At 40.3% G+C, this 21,637-nt stretch overlaps 1 protein-coding gene across 1 annotated transcript in view; it reads right to left on the reverse strand.

The window, feature by feature from the left end:
* The window catches only part of LOC126201701 (BTB/POZ domain-containing adapter for CUL3-mediated RhoA degradation protein 3), a 117,624-nt gene that overhangs the window by 23,772 nt on the left and 72,215 nt on the right, over nt 1-21,637 (reverse strand). Inside the window, exon 3 of the mRNA XM_049936805.1 lies at nt 18,752-18,804. Within this exon, the coding sequence (XP_049792762.1) occupies nt 18,752-18,804 (53 nt within the window). The remainder of the gene's footprint in view (nt 1-18,751; nt 18,805-21,637) is intronic.

Genomic DNA, 21,637 nt, shown 5'->3' on the forward strand with positions numbered 1-21,637 from the left:
GAAAAAGGTGGTTTGCTATTAAGTACTGGACAGGGAAAACCTACCTACTAGCCACATTGCTCACTTTTCTATTTTGTACAGTAAAGGTCCTACCCTGTATAACCTCTCAGTTGGCCATTCAAAGGGCAGCAGAGAATCCAGTAGCTACAAAAAACAAGGTTCAGTATAAATGCTTGGATAGCACATGAAAGATTGCATTAACTGATGAAAGGAGAAAATTTGTGTGTGTGTGTGTGTGTGTGTGTGTGTGTGTGTGTGTGTTTTTCCCTGCCGCCACTTGGTGAGTCGATTTGTTTATCTATCCATTTACACCATATTATCAATAATTACTTTCATTCATTCTCTCTCTCTCTCTCTCTCTCTCTCTCTCTCTCTCTCTCTCTCACACACACACACACACACACACACACACACAATTTTTCAGTTTTACAGAGTCACACTGTGCTTAGACCCTAACCAATTTTGATCGATTTTATGACAAAATCTACTAATTTTGTCAATGTATAGGAACATAATGGGGGCTATACTCTGACTTAAAAGAAGAAAAAAAAACCTTTAAAAGGAACATGGTTTCTTTTAACCAAGACATATAATTACCAGGATACGACAATGTTAAAGAAGAAAGGGGGGGGGAAGCACCGGAAAATTGCATGGATCATCTACGTTTGATGTTAATGTGAAATAATCACTCACAGACTGCAGGTGGCAGCACTAGTAGGGGCAAGTATACAAAGCATAATATGGACACAAAAAACAGTGCAGTCATTGTAATGCAGGGATGGAACAATTTATTTTGCATCCAAAGGGCACGATAATTGGCTTTCAGGCCAAGGTTGGAAGCATTTCCGATACAGCTTAAGTTTGTTAACTGTTCATGTGCCGCTGTGGTTAAAGTATACCTGGCCTCTGGCAAAATGGTTATATAAAAACTGGCACTGAGGGAACTGTGGTGCACCACTGACCAGAGATTAAGTGGGGGGAGGGGGGGGGGGGGGGGCGTGAACGATGGCTGCAGAGATCTGTAAAGGCAAACAGACATCCAACTGTCCAGCAACTGACCACCCAGATGAACCAAGCGGCCACCAACAGTTATCGTCACCAACAATTCAGTGGACATTGCTGCGTATGGGCCTGCACAGCAGGCGCCTTGAGCGTGTACCTATGCTGACTGTTGTTCACTGGCAATGAAGGCTGGAATTTTGCAGGCTAATACAGCAACTGGATGTCCACTAAATGGCAACAGGTAGCCTTTCCAGATGAATCAAGTTTATGCTCCATTGGATAGGCCGGAGAAGCGAATTTTATGGCCTGAGGAATATTTTTATGGCGTTCCTTGGGTGATTTCATCATTCTGGAAGGCAGAATGGATCAACAAGTATGCCTCTGTTCTTGGGAAGTGTACTCAAGCTTCTGACAGGTGGTCACATTAATGTGATTGTACAGTGTAGAATGTGAGCAGGTTGCAAAGAAAGTAAAACATTATTTTTAAACATTATTAAAAAACATTAACACAAGAAAAATCAGCTGTTGGGGGCACACTGACATAAAAGTGAAGAGCATTATTTATCTTAGCAAAAAATTACACTTTCTACAAAGAGATTTAAAATAATGTCCAGATACCATTTGAATGAAAGGGTTACGGAAGACACGGTAACAGACTAATCTGATAAGAACGCATACATGGACATTAAGTGTAGTGACAAACAGGTAGTTTCTAGTGATAGTACTACTTCAATCTGAGAAATGTCTCTCTATGCACTTTCCACAAGTTTTGTTTTGATTCTCTGTAGTACTCTTGGCTGTTTTCACTCACTTTCATCTTTCTTTCAATTTCTTTTGAGAACTTCTCAGCTGACCTTTTCTCTGCTACTGTGTCACTATAACTATCAAGTGCATTTTGGAAGCTGTACATTATCTGCTTTGAGAAACCTCAATAAATCACTTCACATTTTCATGCCCACTCTTGACCCCAATGATCATCATCCAGAACTGATTGATGCAAACACGATCCTATCACATTCTCCGAGAATTTCCTATACTGTGAAGCCTTATGACAACCAAAAAAATTAAGATAGTTAGATGTGTCAATGCTATGCCTAACTGTCTCTTTTCAGGGTTGGCATTAATTTCCACTTCTGGGACTAAATGTGGGTTGTGCTTCATAAAGAAATAAGCCAGGGGCAATTTATCCAGAGTTTTGGATAAAAATGTCTAGATACCTTTACCTTTCCCCAATATGTCACATTCACCAAGAGCTTTTTTGGTTCTTACCTGATGTCCACTTTCTGAGATCCAACTTATTTATGTTTGATGACTGCCTCAGCATTACACCTGGTTGCTGGGACACACCACAATTGCATGACACGTTCCCTGCCTGCACTGCAGCAGACTAAAAATACATGGAAGCTAATTAGAAATACTACTTTTCTTCACTGAAACTAGTAACATTATTTTTATTTTCCAGTGCACTTGCTGAATTGAGGACACCAACAGGATCACCCTTTCCACTGTCAGAGTTGATGATCAGTTGAGTGCGTCCTGAGATGGCTGGTGGCCCTGCAAGCGCTATGTCTGATCCAGTAGCATTGGAGCCATGGCCATTTGCAGTGATTGGCATGGATACAGACACTGTAACCTAACCAGTAGCCTAGTTCTTTCCCTTGTATGATTGCACAAGGCCTGTCTGCCTATACTGCTGAGCGAGGAGTCATTTCATAGAGTATGAACCAGACACTGAATTTTTCAGACATGTCTCAGTCTAGTGAGGATGTGGGTCCAAAGTAAGAGAATAAAATCTTCCTTGTGCACATGTAATTGGAGGTATGTAGTAGACCAAGATTCAAGACCTGTCCCACACATCCTCTCACCACCCACCTACTCCAGTATGGTCACAAACATCACCTATGCCATCAAAGGCAAGGCTATCCGTGAAACCAGTCGTGTGATCTACAAGCTAAGCTGCGAGTGCTGTGCTGCATTCTATGTGGGCACGACAACCAACAAGCTGTCTCTCCACACGAATGGCCACCGACAAACCGGCCAAAAAACAACTGGACCACCCTGTTGCTGAACACACCTCCCAACATCACATTCTACATTTCAATGACTGCTTCACAGCCTGTGCCACATGGATCCTTACCTCCAAAACCAGCTTTTCCGACTTGTGCAGGTGGGAATTCCACCTGTAATATATCCTATGTTCCCGTAACCCTCCTGGCCTCAACTTCATTAGTCACTGTCCTCAACCATCTAGCCTCTTCCCTGTTCTCATTCCAGAACTACACAGCCCTCTATTTGACCCAGTCTTTTTACTTCCCTCTTTTTTCCACTAGCCACCCACTCTCTGCCCCACCCACTGTCTAATCTCCCAACTGCACCTAGCTGCCCTACCCTCTCTCCACCTCCTCCCTGCACACTTCCCAATGGCAATTCATTGCCCCCCCCCCATCCCTACTCAGCATCCCTCCCCCCCCTGCCCCAGCCTCCTCCTTACCCCACCCAGTTGCTTCTCCCATCATGCACTGCTGTTGCTGTTGCAGTTGCAGTTCGTAGTCTGGCTACAGCCGCTAGAGACTGTGGTTATGTGTGTGTGTGTGTGTGTGTGTGTGTGTGTGTGTGTGTGTGTGTGTTGCATTTGCGTGAGTGTAGCTGTTGCAGTTCGTAGTCTGGCTACAGCCGCTAGAGACTGTGGTTATGTGTGTGTGAGTCGCATTTGTGTGAGTGTATGTGTACATCTGTTGTCTATTTCTGACAAAGGCGTTGTTGGCCAAAAGCTTATTTTGTGACAGTAGTTTTGTTGTGCCTATCTGCAACTCAGCATCTCCGGTGTACATCTGAACTATCCTTTTCATTATACTGTTACATTCCATCCTGGATTTTCTCTTGTTTGAAAGTAATTTATATTGACTAAGACCCACAGCAGCATCGGAAATGTTAGCCTGTAAAGACAGAAAAGACACAAAGAGTCACCTTGCCCCTGTGCACCAGGAATCTACTCACAAAGCCACCACTCACACTCTGGCCACTTGTATTCCTCTGCAGGCTCTATGTTAACTAAGCCAACAGCCACAAACCAAAGCCCAACGGTTGCTTGCTAGTGTTCTAATTACACTATTTAATGCCTACCATTAAAGATCGTGAAGATCTTATTCATACACATTGCAACGAGACTGATAGCTATAGGCATGTAAAACTGTAATTTTTAGATATATATCCAAAAAATGTACTGTATTCAAACCTATCATGCTCTAGTATCCCTGGTTCAAAATAAATGGATTCGCTCTGTGATAACTCCATGTTAGCAAGCAAGACAGGCAGTACATTTGAACAGATGTCAATGTAAACAAAACCAATTACTCATCACAGATCGTTGCTGGTCACATTGTGTCACAAACACACAACAAACGAGGGTAGCACAGCCGTGCTGCAGTGATGTGTGTGCAAGCACCATCACCTAGAGAGAAGGTTGCGCTACACTCTGTGTGACACTGACGCCACCGAGAGTGGGCCAGATCGGTGAGGCGCTATGCTGACAGAATCGAGTCACATGCCCTGAAATCTTTCTCAAACAATTTTACAGAATCTATTTGATAAAAAAAAAAAACTATTTTTACATTTGTTGTAACTTCGTATGTCAGCTTCATGGTAAAATTCCCATCATTTTACTAATGTTCATAGTTATTGTGATATTTCCCTATACAAATAACAAGTTCAAAAATGTTTCAATGACAAATAGTGGTTGCTACGATTGTGTGTTTGGTGCATATTTCGCATATGTTGCTGTGAATGAAATTTAGATATTGACTTTTTCTTTAGGTTTGGGAGGAGGTCTATCTGTCTCCAATCTCAAGCAAATGGATTTGAAGTAGCACATTCTTTTCCAATTGCACAAGTGCAGGAATGCAATATTCATAACATCCCTCCCTCATATCTTGTAAACCATTTGAGATCTCAAAACGATTCTGGTCAATGGCAGCATGCAAAGAGGTGAGTGTTTCGCCATATGGTGAACAAACAGAAGTTTATTTTCAGCAATACAGCAGACACTAAAGTTTCTATTTTATTTTTTTCAGGCCAGTGCTGTAATTTTTTTTTAGTCATGGACAGCTAGTGAAAAGAGAATTTGCTAATATGAAAAACACAACATTTTTTTCTCTCGTGTCACTGTAAACAGACACAATGAGATCTTCCGTGTGCTATTGACCTCTTTGGTAACTCACTGCTTGTTTAATGAGACATTCCGTTTCAGGATTCTGTCAACACCTACTGCAAGATGACTTTGATTAAATTATAATGTGTTTTGGCAAAATAAGCAAAATTAAACCTGTCAACAAAACTCATATTTGATGATTCTTCTTCAAATAAGAAAAGGTTAGCAATTCAGACCAAAATAAATCACCAGTTCTGTTACAGTTTTGGTGGAATCATGTAACCCATCATAATTTTAATAGTGAACATCCCAACAAACTTACCAAAGGATTTTCTTCCTGTTCTTCACCTGAGAAATATGAAAATTATTTATAGCAAATAGTATACAAACTTTTTGTTCTTATACCTATCCTGAGTGAAGAGGTGAACTTCTTCACCTTAATTACCTTTGATGTGTTACAGATAAATTATCTACATTTATAACCTTAATGAACTGTCTCAAGCAGTTCATTAATGACTACCCTGTTTCCATAACCTTATTTGCAACAGACAGACAGACATCAAATATGTTATTTCTAATAAAACAATTCTGCATTTTTTATGCAGACTAGAACTGAACCAGTAAAACTCTTTCATAAATCTGGAGCTGTGAGAAAACTGATAACTTGCAGAACCTCCCCAACTATCCATCAAAGTATCTTTCACTGGTGAATTAAGAGACATTTGTAGTAACAAGATTCACTCCCTCCCTCTGTACAGGAATAGGTGTGGAAAGCTGCTGCACTATTTGCTGTAATTTTTCACATGTCAAAGATAACTGAAGTGTAGAAATAAAACACTTATACAGGGTGTTCAAAACGTCTCTCCGCAGTGCCGTATGATTGTTAGCCGCGCGTGCCGTATGATTGTTCGCCTGCCTGGGTTACTTCCCTTCAAGTGGACTCTCCCAACATTCCACTGTTTCGTTTATCTCAGCCAGCATCAGTAGTATCATTGGTGTGTGTCGTTACGTCTTGATATGAATGTTTAAAATTAGTTCCTTTGTTTCGTTTTTGTCACTGTTAAAATACTAACCATTGAAGAACGTGTGTTTTTAGTCTAACAAGTGTTCCAAGCTGGTGGTAAATACACAGTTTCAGTTCGTCAAACATTTAATTCAGTTTTCCTGGAGACAACACTCCCACATCGCAATACTGTGCGAGATTTGATTAACAAATTTCGAAGTACGGGTTCAGTGACAGAGGTACTGAGAAGCGGTCGTCCTAGTGTTTTGTCCGAGGATAAACTACTCGATATTTCCGATAAAATGTCTATGAGTCCTAACAAATCAGTAAGAAAACTCACCCAGGAAATCGAGGTTAGTGTCGAAATGGCCCACACAGCTGTATGGAATAAATTAGAACTTTTCCCATACAAAGTGACAGTCATGTAAGAACTGAAAAATACTGATCATGGCAAGAGACTGCATTATTGTCAATGGTTCAAAAATTTCATTCAACAAAATGGAAGGGATATTCTTAATGAAACGTTTTTCACTGATGAGACGTGGTTTCATTTATCTGGGTACATGAACTCACAAAATTCTCGTATGTGGAGTACTGCAAATCCATTGTGTATTCATGAGGAACAAATTCATTCTGTGAAAATAGGAGTTTGGATTGCAATTTCTAGACATCGAGTTGTGGGTCCCATATTTTTCAACAAAACAATAAATGCACAACGATACTGCACTGATATTCTGTACCCATTCATAGGAGATCTTGTGTTAAGTGAAATACTGAATGGTTATTTTCAACAAGATGGCACAACCGTGCATACAGCTCGCGTTTCAATGTCACTGCTTGCTAATGTTTTTGGTGATCGCATAATTTCACAGGGACTTTGGCCTCCATGATCGCCTGACCTAACACGACCTGACTTTTTTCTTCTAGGGTGCAGCGAAAGCAACTGTCTATAAAAACCGTCCAAAAACCATCAATGAATTGAAATCTGCAATATCCACTTTCACTGCATCTGTTACAGAAGAAATGTTACAGGTTGTGTTTGGAAACATGATTAGATGAACTGAATTGTGTATTCAACAACAGGGGGGACATTCAACATTTAATGTGAAAATTTGTTAGTAAAAATGAATATTCAATAAACTAATAACTTGTATTTCACCGAGTTTCATTTTGGTATATTCACTGCGGCATACGGCGTGCACGACTAACAATCGTACGGAACTGTGGAGAGACTTTTTGAACATCCTGTATAAGTCACTGTGTTGGCTAACAGTAACAAAAAGAAAGAAATTCCATATTTTTTCATACTAGGAAATTCTCTTTACACTAGCTGTACACAACTCTTAAAAAATTACAGTACTGATTTGAAAAAAATACAATAAAAACTCTAGCTTCTGCTATATCCCTGAAAGTAAAATTCTGTATGTTCACCATATGGCAAAACAGTCTTCTCTTCGTATGCTATCATTGGCAAAAATGTCATAAAATTTCTCAAACAAGTACAAGATACGAGGGATGTTATGAATATTTCATTCCTGTGTTCACGCGATCAGAAATGAACATGCTACTTAAAATCCATTTTCTCGAGATCGGAGACAGAGACCACCTCCCAAGTCTAAAGAAAAATTCAATGAGTAAGTTTCATTCACAGCAACATATGGTGTAACATGCACCAAACACAAAGTCATAGCAGCCCCTATTGTTATTTATATATGAAATATTTATATAGGAAATATCACAGTAACTATGACCATTAACAAAATGATTGGCGTTTCAACATGAAGCTGACAAAGCTTCAATCAACATATAAATCAAATTTTTTTACTGAATAGCTTTTGTCAAATTGTTTGAGAAAGGTTGCAGCCCATGCACCTCTATTCTGTCCGCGCATTTCCTTGTCAAGCTTGACCTTCTCTAGGTGATATCACACCCAGCACGCCATGGCCTTCTCTTTAGGTGGTGGTGGTGGTGGTGGTGGTGGTGGTAGTGGTGGTGCAAGCCATTCCATGCCAACAACAATAAAACTCCACTAAGCTCATCTGGGTTTAGGCAGTTCGGCACTGGCTTACTAACTGCTCCACTGGACTGAGTGAGGGGAGGGGCTGGGGGGATGCCAAAAACCCGGTGTAGGTCAGTTGCACAGCACCGAGCTCAGGGTGAATAGTGAAATGCAGTTCTGCATCAAGCCAAGCAGAAGGCAAGTAAATGCCTCTGCCCAAAATCAAATGAGACACCAAGCTTTTTCCAGGGGTTTTAGACAAAATGCAAAAATTCCCTGACTTTCCGAAGTTTTCAAAAAATCTTAGTTTTCCTTGTTTTCCAGGATGCTGCCCTGACAACTTTTCTACCTGGTGAGCAAGATATAAGACATGGAAAATACCCTCAGACTTGATTGTAACTATTCCAATTCCAGAACGGCAAGTGCTGACAGGTATGGATATTCAAACTATTAGTTTACCAAGTTATGCTTGCAAAATACTGACACAAACTGTTTACATAAGAATGGAAAAATTGGTACAGGCGGTCCTCAGAGAAGATAAGTTTGGGCATTGGCTGGGGAAAGATAGGAACTTACGAGGCAATGCTAACCATAAGATTTATCTTAGAAGATAGGTTACAGAAAGGCACATTCATGGAGTTTGTAGTAGTAGAAAACTTCTGACAGTGCTGAAGTGATTACACCATTTGAAACTCTGAAGGTAGCAGAGATAAAATACAGGGAGCGAAAGCTTTTATACAGACTACAGACTCCAGTTATAACAGTGGAAGTGCACGAAAGTGAGGCAATGTTATAAACTCTGTATATTGAGCAAGCTATGAAGAAAACCAAGAAGAAATATGTGAAGGTAACTGATGTTCAGGCAGAATAAATAAAAACTTTGAAGTTTGTTCATGACACTAATTTTATCAGATGTCAAAGGACTTTGGAGAGTAGCTAAATGGAATGGAAAGCACCTTGAAGACAGGTTATAAGATGAACAGCAACAAAAATAAAACAAGCGTAATGGAATATAGTTAAAACCATTAGATGAGTTTTGTTATTTGGTGGCAAATTAACTGATGATGGTCGAAATAGAGAGGATATAAAATACACACTGGTAATGGCTACCCCTAGAAAGTACTCCTGAAACTACAAATCTGTTAATCAAATGTAAAGTCAAGTCTTTTCTGAAGGTATACGTCTGGAAAGCAGCCTTTTACAGATATGAAAAATGGACAATAAACAGTTCAGACAAGAAGGGAATAATAGCTTTGCAAATCTGGTGCTACAGAAGAATGCTGACAAGTAGATGGGTAAACTGGATAACTAATGAGGAGAATTGAAACACATGACACAACCTGATTAAAAGAAGGCACCAAGGAAATGGCAGTTTGGTAAAGGACGAAGAAAAAGAGCGAGTGAGTGAGTGCATGTGCAGGAGGAGCAGGTGTTACAGATTGTAGAGGGAGGCCAAGGCTCGAATAAGGTAACCAGATTCAAATGGATATAGACTGTCTCTGTCCATAAAGTTCTGAGACTGATTTTATTACTGGCATAATGACATCAGCATGGTAACTACAGAGGCAGCTGGAACTGACAACTGTAAACAACAGATGCGCACTTTACCAGTCGGTTGTGAGCAGGCAGTGTTAAGAACGTGAATGTCTGCCACAACTTGACTGAAATGCAAAATATGGGCAATTATTTTCTGGAAAAAATCATCATGAATGACAAAACTTCTGTTATCAATACAAATCTACCACAAAGTGACTAACACAGAAATTCACATGAAGGGTAAACACCCTGATGATACAATCAACATTCAAGTCAATGTGATGCACAAGTTGAACATCTCAGATAAGGACTTTCTATGACAATGTTATGAAAAGTAGGCCTTGTACTAGGGTAGAAAACACACACACACACACACACACACACACACACACACACACACACACACACACACACACATTCATGCAAGCGCAACACACATGGCAACTGTCTCTTTTCTGACAGTTTCACATGGATATATGAAAGTTCTGAGCATTGTACTCAAACAGGAGATACTAAGAAGGAGATCACCTGGCAATCAGATTTTTGTATTTTTTTAAAAATATTTATGGTATATGAAGTTCAGATCTCAAACATCAATCACTCAAGGTACTTTGATGTAACTCTCAAAACCAACTTAAGTTTTCCAGGAAACCTTAATTCACTAAAATTTATGCAATTTTTCATGAGTGGGTGGCTTAGTCGGCACCAGTGGAGGATGGCAACCAAATAATGAAAGCTGGTTTGAATCTCATTGCGGTATTTTTTTTCCATTCAAAACTAATACTTCCATCATTTATATATATAGAAAATCCCTCAAATATATACTAATTAATGTGTATCTGATAATAACTTTTTATGAAAATGCACGTCCTCTTGTTCCTAATGACATATTGCATGTAAAATTCCAGTTTTCATTGCAAATATAAACTCTTAATTATCAGTATTTTACAAAAGATCGTTAATTAATTTAAACAATCTTAATTTACAATATTTTAGAAAATAGCAATAATTAATAGTTTAATTATGCGTGTTATATGAAATAGAAACTAGAAGATGCGCAATTTTCATATTGATGAATTTCATATTTAAATGAAGCAGGTATTCAAACTGAATGGGGGAAAAAAACACCATAAGATTACCTGATTACCATTCTCGGATGTTATCAAGTGAGCCATGCGTCACCTTGTAAAAATCGTCTTTACTTTAGTGAATTAAAGTTCCTAGGAAATCTTCAAATTCAATTTACTCAAGATTTTTTCCAGTTCCATCAAACAATTTTTCAAGATAGATATCTAAGTTCTGAATGTCATGTAGCATAAAAATAAAAAATTACAAAAAACAGTTGTTAGTTGATCTCCTTGTAAGTAGAAACACCTGCAGCATTAAAATGACCATCTAAACTTTTCTTTATTTTTTATTAATCCTGTCTCTAAAGTTTTTGGATAGATGGGGCAGTTGCAGCAGTTACGCAGTGGTGAAGAGGTACTTACAGGGTAACTATCATGGAGAGCTGCGTTAAACCATTTTTGAACTAAAGATCACAACAACAGCATGGTTTGACACTCAATTGAGAGGAGAAAGGAGGACAAGAAAAGAAATTTCTTAGGCTGAAACTCAGACTAATTGAAACTAGATGAAACACAGAGTAATATAATTACAATAAATCAAATAGGATACAATACTCTGTATTTAGAAGTAGAAGAGCAAAACTGTTTCAGTGATGGTGCATGTAATCACTATATTGTTTATAATTTAGATAGCATTATAAGCAGTGTGATCTACTCTTGCTTAAATTTGCTAGAAGACAGGCAGACATTCAGCCTATGCATTAACCCAAATATCCAAATGTGCAGCAATCCAGAGTATAAGTATGTGTGACAACTGTGCACACTGGGATTGTAAATGATTCTGAATTCATCTGCATGGAAACCATAGCTTTTGGAACTGAAATGGTTTTGGCACAAGTTCTTTTTTCTTATTATTTGTGTTCTACATATTAATATCTGAAGGGGGGACAAAAATTCAGACAAATTCATTTTTTGCTCGATTTTATGAATATTTCAAAGAGAATATTTATTTGATGAATTACTGATAATTATATCATTCATTACACATAACCTAAGATGGAATAATACATAGTTATGTTTAAAAAACCATCTGGTGGAAGAAAAGCTAAAGAGTAATACTCTGAGGACTGGACAGCTAGGGTATAGTTCAACTGGCTGATATTGTGCTTTTTCATAGTTTTTCTGAATTTTGTGGGATAAACTCTACTGCAGAGAACTTAGCATTTGAAAGAGGGTTCTTCTTTGTATGAAATACTGTGAAGAAACAGACATACATCATTGACCACATTTTTTATACTGAAGGGAAAATGTGCTGTTGTCCCAAAAATCTTTCTTCATCCTTCACTTCCTAAATGGGGACAGAAGTGGAAGCTGTTGGTACTAAAAATAAAACTGATGAAAATGTAATTTTTTTGTTGAAAATTAATTACATTTGCCTTAGTATGGAAAACTTCAAAGGATTTTGGAAACCCAAATACCTATTTCACATTTTTCACAATAATAATAATACGTGATATCTTTTCCTGCCACTTTCCCAGATCTTCCCTTCCTGTGTTCAGCACAAGCCTTACATTTTCTCCCAAGCCATTTTGACATTTCTGTAGCAGGAAGCAGTTTAGAAGAATATTTTCCTCTAAGTCTGTCTACAGGTGATCTACGAGGGGTGTTTGAAAAGTCCGTGCAAAGTCCGAGAGATGGCACCACCGGCGCATATCGAGGTAATGTTTAGTTAGTAGCATCTTTGGAAAGAACGCACACCAAGTTTCATCCATATTGGTCTATTTCTTTGTGTTTGGCATTTGTGTGAATCAAGGAAGTTGAGTGATTGTCAAAAAATGGATGAAGAATAATTTCGTGTGGTGATTAAACATTACTTTATGAAAGGCAAAACGCCTCAGGAGACTAAAGAGAAGCTTGATAAACATTACGGTGATTCTGCACCTTCGATTAGAACAGTTTATAAGTGGTTTCAAAATTTTCGGAGTGGCCATATGGGCACAAGTGATGCTGAATGTTCTGGATGCCCTGTGGAGGTTACAACTCCAGAAATCATTGATAAAATCCCTGATATGGTGATGGATGACAGAAGAGTTATGGTGCGTGTGATTGCTAGTGCTGTGGGCATCTCGAATGAACAGGTATGCATAAACATTTGGACACGAGAAAGCTATTCGCAAGATGGGTTCCGTGATTGCTCACGCTTGACCAAAAACGGAATTGTGTGAAGTGTTTCAACGATGGTTTGCAGCTGTGCAGGAAGAATCCGCAGGACTTTAAGCATAGTTTTGTCACAGTGGATGAAACAGGGATACATTACTATATTCTTGAGACCAAAAAGCAATCTAAACAATGGGTTACCATGGCAGAATCTGCAACAAAAAAGGTGAAGACCAGTCCTTTGGCCGGAAAGGTTATGGTGACTGTCTTTTGGGATTTGCAAGGGGTAATCCTCATCGACTATCTGGAAAAGGGTAAAACTATTACAAACGCATATTATTCATCATTATTGGACCGCTTAAAAACCATGCTGCAAGAAAAGCACCAGCGATTGCATCGCAAAATGTCCTTTTCCATCATGATGCACCAGCACACACCTCAGCAGTTGTGGTCACACAATTAATGGAAATAGGAATCCAACTCGTTTCACATCCCCCCTATTCTCCAGACTTGGCTCCCTCGGACTACTATTTGTTCCCCAATTTAAAGAAATGGCTGGTGGGACAAAGGTGTTATTCAAACGAGGAGGTGATTGCAGCAACTAATAGCTATTTTGCAGACTTGGACAATTCCTATTATTCGGAAGGGATCAACAAATTAGAACAGCGTTGGACGAAGTGTATAAGTTTAAAAGGAGACTATGTCGAAAAATAAAAAAAGGTTACCCGAAACACGTAAGTAGCTTTTATTTTTGCACGGACTTTTCAAATGCCCCTCATACTTTGAGTACAATTTGATTCAACCAGACCTCTGCTTATCATAGTCACTGCCAATTCAGTAATAAATTTAACAAGATGTTTGCAGTAGGCCTTGATTTTTTTACATAAAACATACAAGTTTGCTATAATTGTAATGAAAACGTGAAAAAAGCTTGCTTTTGGCACTTTATTTGCTTCCTCTCAAAAGGTTATTAGCCCATCAGCTGGTCACTGTGGTCTACACCAGTCCTTTTTTTTTATCCAACATACAGGCAAGTTTCTTCATCACTACCATTTCTAATTTTGTTCAGACACTGATATTGGATGCAGTCATATTGCGTTTTGTTGTCAAAAGCAAGACATTTCTAATGTCTTCCCACTTCACAAACATCTAATGCTCTTGTCTGCTGTGAAATGAAAGTTTGTTTTACAACCCCCCCCCCCCCTCCCCACCTCCAGGCTTTTGGGCAACTGCATCTATTTTTAAGTACTGTACTGTAGGGTCATCTTGAAAATGAACACAAAGCTTGTAGCAGACATCAATCAGTGTCATTTGCACCATATGTGACCCTGTGAGGTGTAGGGTGTGGTAACAAGGGGAACGTAAATGCTGCGAAGCAACACAACGTTGTCTCGTAAATAATATTGTCTGTATTTCTTTCCAGCCAATGTGTGTGACATGTGGTTTTTTTTTTTTTTTTTGCTTTAGAGCCAAAAACAACTTGAGTCATACACGCCCTTGTCAGAACTGTAGAACACGAAGACAAAGAAAGCAGTTAAAAATGAAGGCAATAGAGCAAGGCTGGAGTAGTGTCCTCAGAAAGTGAATGAAGGCCATGATGAACACAGGCCACCGTACGAAGTCAAGGCGGTGAAGGGTTCACACACACTGGGAATGTGGCAGGTAGCGTGACGTTAAGCTGCTGGAGCAAGAGCCAAAAGCGAACTCCAGGAGGTAACAGAGAAGAGGGACACACCACATACTGGCGATCAAAGGAGTCATAGGATGGGTGGCCACACATGGCAGACAAACAGCATGGCAGACTCACAGTGGTAAGACAGCGGTAGTTTGGCAGCTTCTGCATACAGACTCGACTGAGCTTGTTTAATAGGCACCGGTGGTCAAATGGATGCCACGATGCTGGATAGTATTAAGGCAGCATAAGACACATGGAAGGACCAAGGAAGTTTCCTATAAAGCATGAGCCTCCAGGAATTTCGTAGTTTTAGCGAACAGAAGAGCAACAGGCCCAAGATATAAAGGTGGTGGAAGAAACCAATTGGGCTGCCAGAAATTCATACAAATGTTTTTGTCAGTGGAAAAACGGAAGCTATTGTCGATGCTCCATGAGTGAAGGTGATTGAGACATCGCTGAAGATGCTGCTCTATGAGACAAGTCCATGGAGAACTGCACTAGATGGCAAAACTGTCAAGGAAAAGGGAGCCTGAGATGCCCCGCAGGAGGCGGGCCACAATAGGGTTAATGGCAATAACAAAGAGGATGACACTAGGACGGAACCCTGATGCACACAGTTTTCCTGGATAAAGGTGTCAGACAAGGCAGAATGCACACGTACCTTGAAAACTCAGTCTTTTAAAAATTCCTGAAGGAAACCATGCAGGCAGCCACAGAAGCTACACATATACAGAGCACGGATGATACCAGCCCTCCAGCAGGTATTGTAGTTTTCTCCAAATTGAAAAACACAGCCAGTCTGGGATTTTCGCAGAAAACCATTTGTGACGTGATTGGATAAAGTGACAAGATGGTCAAACGCACAACGGTGCGCTTGAAATCCACACTGTGCAGTGGTTAGTAAATTGCAAGACTTGAGCCACCATAACAGCTTGGCATGAATCATACGTTCCATCACATTGCAAACACTGCTGGTGAGAGAAATGGAGCAGTAGCTAGAAGGAAGGTGTTTGTTCTTACTGAGCTGTGCACGCAACTGCTTATAATGAATGCAAGTTGCTATCGTAGTATGATGGTTAAAAACACAGAGAACATGTCTCCATCACATCGTGGCATCCCTCAGTTCACCGAGGGACTGGGACATGGCATGATAAAGAGGAAGTGCCAGGAATGGAATATTCTGCAGCAATAAGGACAACGTTTATAAGATATTCCACCTGGTCATCACAATTGGCAAAATATTGTTCATCGAAATTCGCCACAGATGAGTAAAGCCTCCAGTTGGTCTTAGTAAGCTGCTGTTTGGGTGTGCACGTAGGTGGGGTAGGAGTCAGCAAGCAGATAGTACACGGGAAATTGTCGTCTGAGTGTGAGTCAGAGAGGACAGACAACGATGCGCAAGCTGGGCAATGCAGAAGGACAGGTTAAAATGGGAATACATGTGAAAGTAGTCGGAAAGGAATGTGGGTGTTCCTGTGTTAAGGCAGAGGTGGTTAAGTTTATTGAGGTCAGGCAAGAGGGCACCTCTCTGACAGGTTCTGGGAGAACCCCAAAGGGGATGGTGAGCATTAAAGTCACCGAGCAGCAGAAATTGGTGAAGTATCTGCCCAATAAGCTGGATGAAGTCTGCCCTTGTGACATCAAATGATGGAGGGACGGAAAAGGCATGAAGGGAAAGGTTCAAGTGAGAAAGGAAAAGGTGAATGGCGAACTGCAACAGCTTGAAGCCAGGAACATGGGTTGATTATGAACGTCATCCTCTATGAGAAGCATGGCTATGAGGTGGAATGCTGTCCTGGGGCGGGGAAGGTCAAAGTGGACTGGGATGAAAAGTGAGAGCTCGAAGCAGTCGTGGGCGTGCAATTTTGTTTCCTGGACCCAGAGAACAAGCAGACAGTTGGATTCTAAAAGCAGTCATAAGTCATCTTTGTTTGATCGAAGGCCATGAACATTCCATGAAGGAGAGCCAGTATGAGGAAAGGGGAGGAGGGGAAAAAATGAAGGGGTGTCACATTGGAGGCTGCTGAGTGCCAGCCTCTAAAGACTCACTGCTACGGGGTGCAGAACCTGGAGGATCCTGCTTCATGAGATCTATAGGGCCATCGGAACTCTTCCTCTGTCAATCTCTGGAGTCCATGGCAGAAAAACGGTTGTGGTGCCCACCGGTGACACAGAGGTCAGCCGGGAGGGGTTATCACATGGCGCACCATTGAAGGGGATCTCTTGAGGCAGTAAAGGAGAAGACCGTTTGCCTCTGTTTGACTTTTTGGAGCCTTTCCGGTTGGCAGAGGAAGACTCAGATGTTCATTGGCTGGAGGCGTGCAGGAAGTCTTCGCAGGAGTATTCCTTCTGTCGTTTCTGGCCTGCTGGTTATGAAGCAGGTGACTTCGCACTGGGAGGCAAATGTTTAGTGGCTTGTTGCTCAGCTGGACGAGGAGACAGCGATGCTACCATGCGCTGGGCAATTTCACAACCTCACTGCTGAATCTTAGGTCACATGTCTGCATGGCCATGTCCTTCATCGAGCGAGATGTAGCAAGTTCAGCACTGTAAGTGCCCGATGGTAGAACGCAGGGTTTGTGACTAGCCAATAACTTGCAGGCGACTAGGTAAGGCACCAGCCTTGTGTAAATAATGCCACAGAAAGAATTAAGTTCTATGGGCCTCAACATGAACAGAACAGCCATGGAAGAACAAAGCAGCAAGCAGTAGTCGTGCTTGAGAATCCAAAAGCAAACAGCCATTGTGTAAATGAGAACAGGATTTCACAGGGCCATCAAGTACATTAAAACCTTTCTGAATTAGAAATGGATTTACCGTTGCAAAGGACTGACCATCTTTGGTATGAGTAACCATGAGGAACCATGACGCAGCTGGGAAGGTCTTCGAAATGGGAGCTTCAAGCCGTTTACATTTGGTAGACGTCGACTGCAATAATGATGATTGGCTCATTGCGGGAAAATCCACCACGACTGCCAGCTTCTCTGATGGCATGCTCCTTCCAACTGACCCCCCCCCCCCCCGCCCCTCCCCAGAGGGGTACTCACTCCCCTTTGGTGTTCACACCTCAGGTAACACCTCCCAAACACCTAACGGAGGGACCAATTGGCAATTTGGGAAGCTAACAGCTCAGGCAATCAGTCCTCCCTGGGCCTGACCTGTACCAGGGGGTACATGCGAACCCTCCCTGTCAACCTGGGCTGGGAATTACATGTTACCCAGTCACCATTTACACGTCAGATGCGTGGGTCTGCCTTCAGGAGCGCACTGGGAAGAAGAAGAAGAAAAAGAGGAGCCGCAAGCGCCAAAGTGGAGGAAGGGTAAGAGAAGATGAGTGAAGAGAGGAAAAAAGAAATGAAAAACAGTGGTGAGACTGGTCTTATGTCAGCTAAAGAAAATGTGGAACATTCCCAGAAAGACCCCAGTCATGTTCCACAAGGGAAGGGAAAAATAATAGCAAGAGGGTAGACATGCAGCACAGAAGGGAAAAGATGCTGCAAAGGCTGGGGCCATGTGGTTGCCAAGCAAGAACTCGCCAAAGAGCAATGAGCTCCCTGGGGGTGACATGTGGTGCCATCTTTGTTTTTTGATGGCAATACAAACATCACAGAGCACCTTTATACAAGCAACAGACGTAAGAAAAATGTTACAATAAATTTACAAAGCTGAGATATGTCTGTCATCTTTTCCAAATATAATCTGCATGGTGTAACAGACACATCACTCATCTCCAAAACGCCAACTATCTGTCAATAGGAGGCTATTAGAAACAGAGCACTTACTTCAGTGGAGGAGTCATTCTGCCTATGCCAGAAATCATTTAGGAAAATCACAGGAGACTTGAAATGGGATGTCTTCACCACTGTGCCATTTAACTCAAAGCACTGGAGTGATTTACAGAATTAAGTAACATCTGTTCCATAATCACAAAAACGGGGTGTAAACCAGTGGATAACAGTGTGCTGAATTGTGCTGTTCATGCGACTTTCTTGTACCAAATTTAGCCATGTGTCTGAATATATGGCAGCAGAAAAAATACTGTGCATGTAAAAGAATTAGAAAAAAGATTGCTGTACTATGTTAGCTAAATTACAAGGCAGAAATTAATAAAGACTTATTTTTTAATCTTATTTCTAATGAAATCAAATAACTCGTGCAGCCTTACCTTGTATAAGAGTATTTGTTGTTGTGTCTATTAATCAACAACTTCACAACAGGCTGAAATAAAGAAAGAACAAATTGAAAAAACTTAAATGTTTAAGTGAAATAAAAACAAAGAACTTTTTAAAGCTGTAATTATGGTACACCCAGAATATACACAAACAATGGAAAAAAGTTTACTTTCTGACAATCTTTTTGTTGCGACTACCTGTGAGCCAGAATATATACATTAAGATAAATTTATTTAGGAAATGAGCAACATTACTTCCCAATACAATTCTTAATTAAAGTGCATATTTGTTCAAGTATGTGCCAATTGTTATGATACCATACAGAAGTTTGTCACGTAAGTCTTCTCCATTTGTAGCCTCAAAAGGTGTAATGTGTGTGTGGAAGAAGAGTAGCGACACACTCACAAAATACTCAAGATGCAGAAGGATCAGCCAATCTCTCTCTCTCTCTCTCTCTCTCTCTCTCTCTCTCTCTCTCTCTGTGTGTGTGTGTGTGTGTGTGTGTGTGTGTGTGTGTGATACCAGAACTGCACTATGCATTTCCACGTCAAATAAACTTGTTTATGTAGAAATACAGATACTTAGGAAACGATGACATGTATGTGACAGTAAACTACTCTATGGATATAACAAGACAGAGGGGAAACAACAGATGACACAAATGAAAGCACAAATGTGGATATGACAAAAAATGACTAGAACAAGCTGGATGGAAAGTAGCAGCTTCTGAGGGATGTACAATGAATAAAGAATAACATTTAACATTCCATCAATGAAAGATGGAAGTACAAGAGAACAGAAGCCTGATGATAGAAACAGAAGTAAGAAGATGAAATTTGTAGGACACATCTTTGCCCACAGCTGTTTTCTCAGAACTGTATCAGACGGCAAGATATTTGGTAAGAAAACACTGAGAAAAAAATTGCTTAGCAGACATCAAGACCAGAACAATAGGCAAAAATTGTGTGTTGACCAAAGAATAGCAAGTGGCATTCAAATGGTTGCCTCTACAAAGGTAGCCTCTGGGAAGTTAATGAATGAAGGAGTGAGTGAATGTAATATTTTGGGCAGGAGTCCTATTACAATGTAAATGACTTATGATTTTATCATAAGCAACTGATGAGTTTAATGATTGTTTAAGAGAGACTATAATTATTCTCCGAGACAAATTTCTGATTTCTAGATAATTATTTATTTGCATGTTGCATGGATGATAGCTGACTGACTTCTCACTCAGTCAGTAACAATTTTAGTCCATCTTCTCAATGGAAAATATGGTGACATGTTGAGACATTTATACGATTTTTTATGAGAGAGTGAGTGTATTGCCACCTGCAGTCCACTGTAGCCCCCCCCCCCCTTCTTAAACAAACACATCCACCCACCAACCCACCCGCCCACCCTTCCTCCCTCCCATTCACACACCACACAACTAAACATTCAGAAATTCTTCTATGGAGTAGGAGCAGTTGTGAAACAGATATGATTTCAGTTTGTGTTACAAATTAATTTTATTACACATTAAATTTAGGGGTGACCACAGGTTTTCAGTAGGGGCAAAATATTTACATAGGATCCAGAGGTTTTGAGGACATTGTTTTCTGCTCATGTATATATAGGGTCATGTTTCCACTGGTGCTTCAGCATATACTTGCATTTTTTTTTTTTCCTGCTTCAACGTGTAGCTGGAGTCAGCCCACATAAATACTTCTAAACTCATTCATGCAGCCACTAGTGTCAATGGAAAAGTGTTTGTTTCTTGTTACAAACAGAGCTGTTTTCAAAGTAGAGTTTCGCGTGTTCATTCAATAGGTGTGTCCAAAATTAATCCAGTGTGATCTTCGTTTTACAAATACCGTATTTACTCGAATCTAAGCCGCACTCGAATCTAAGCCACACCTGAAAAATGAGACTCGAAATCAAGGAAAAAAAATTTTCCCGAATCTAAGCCACACCTGAAATTTGAGACTCGACATTCAAGAGGAGAGAAAAGTTTTAGGCCACATCTCGAAATCGAAACAAAGTTGCTCCATTGTAATATGAGACACAATTTAGGTCGAATGAATGACAATACAGCTACAGTAGTTTGGTTCGAGTCTTAAGCTTAGCAGTTAAGCTTAACCAGGTAGCCATTGCTATGCGTCAGGCGCTCCGTCCGTATTTATACGGGTACCCTTCCTTTTTCACGTGCTTCATCTGGTTTGAATTGATTGCTTATTTTTCTTTGATCTGATAAGCCCCATTTTCTTTGTTATAGGTGTTTACGTCACTCTAAGCTGAAAATGCATTACTGTACTGTGTCATGCATTGTTTGTCGCATTCTGATAGTGCGTGTCCACGGCCTGTCGCCGCTCGCGGCATGGCTTGCTTTTGTGCGCACTACCGCCGCTTACACACACACACACACACACACACACACACACACACACACACACACACACACAAAGGAATCGTTTGATTAGCAAAACAATGGCAAGAGACTACTATCTGTTGTTACTTACACTGCTGCTTTCTTTGATAAAGATCAACAAGAACCAAATAATAGACTGCGTATGATAGAAGATGTTCTGAACAAGAGTTTGGCGAAAATTTTTCTCCGTTTGAAAATCTTTGCAGGCGCCTTTTAGTACATTACATTCTGCACAGAAATTAGAGTCATCTTAGATTTAAAAATCTAATCAATTGCTGTGCTTCATTTCTGACTGTAGTAGGCATAAGAATAATACGAATATAAACATGACATGATATGTATATTCTTCCGCATTTGCTGCTGTCTCACTCTAGTTTCGTAGTTTATTAGGCAGACAGGATTTAAATGAGATAGCAGCAAACACGAAACAATACATGGCAAAATGTTTATATTCGTATTATTCTTATGG

This window comes from Schistocerca nitens, chromosome 1 (assembly GCF_023898315.1).
Source record: "Schistocerca nitens isolate TAMUIC-IGC-003100 chromosome 1, iqSchNite1.1, whole genome shotgun sequence".
NCBI classification, from domain to species: domain Eukaryota; kingdom Metazoa; phylum Arthropoda; class Insecta; order Orthoptera; family Acrididae; genus Schistocerca; species Schistocerca nitens.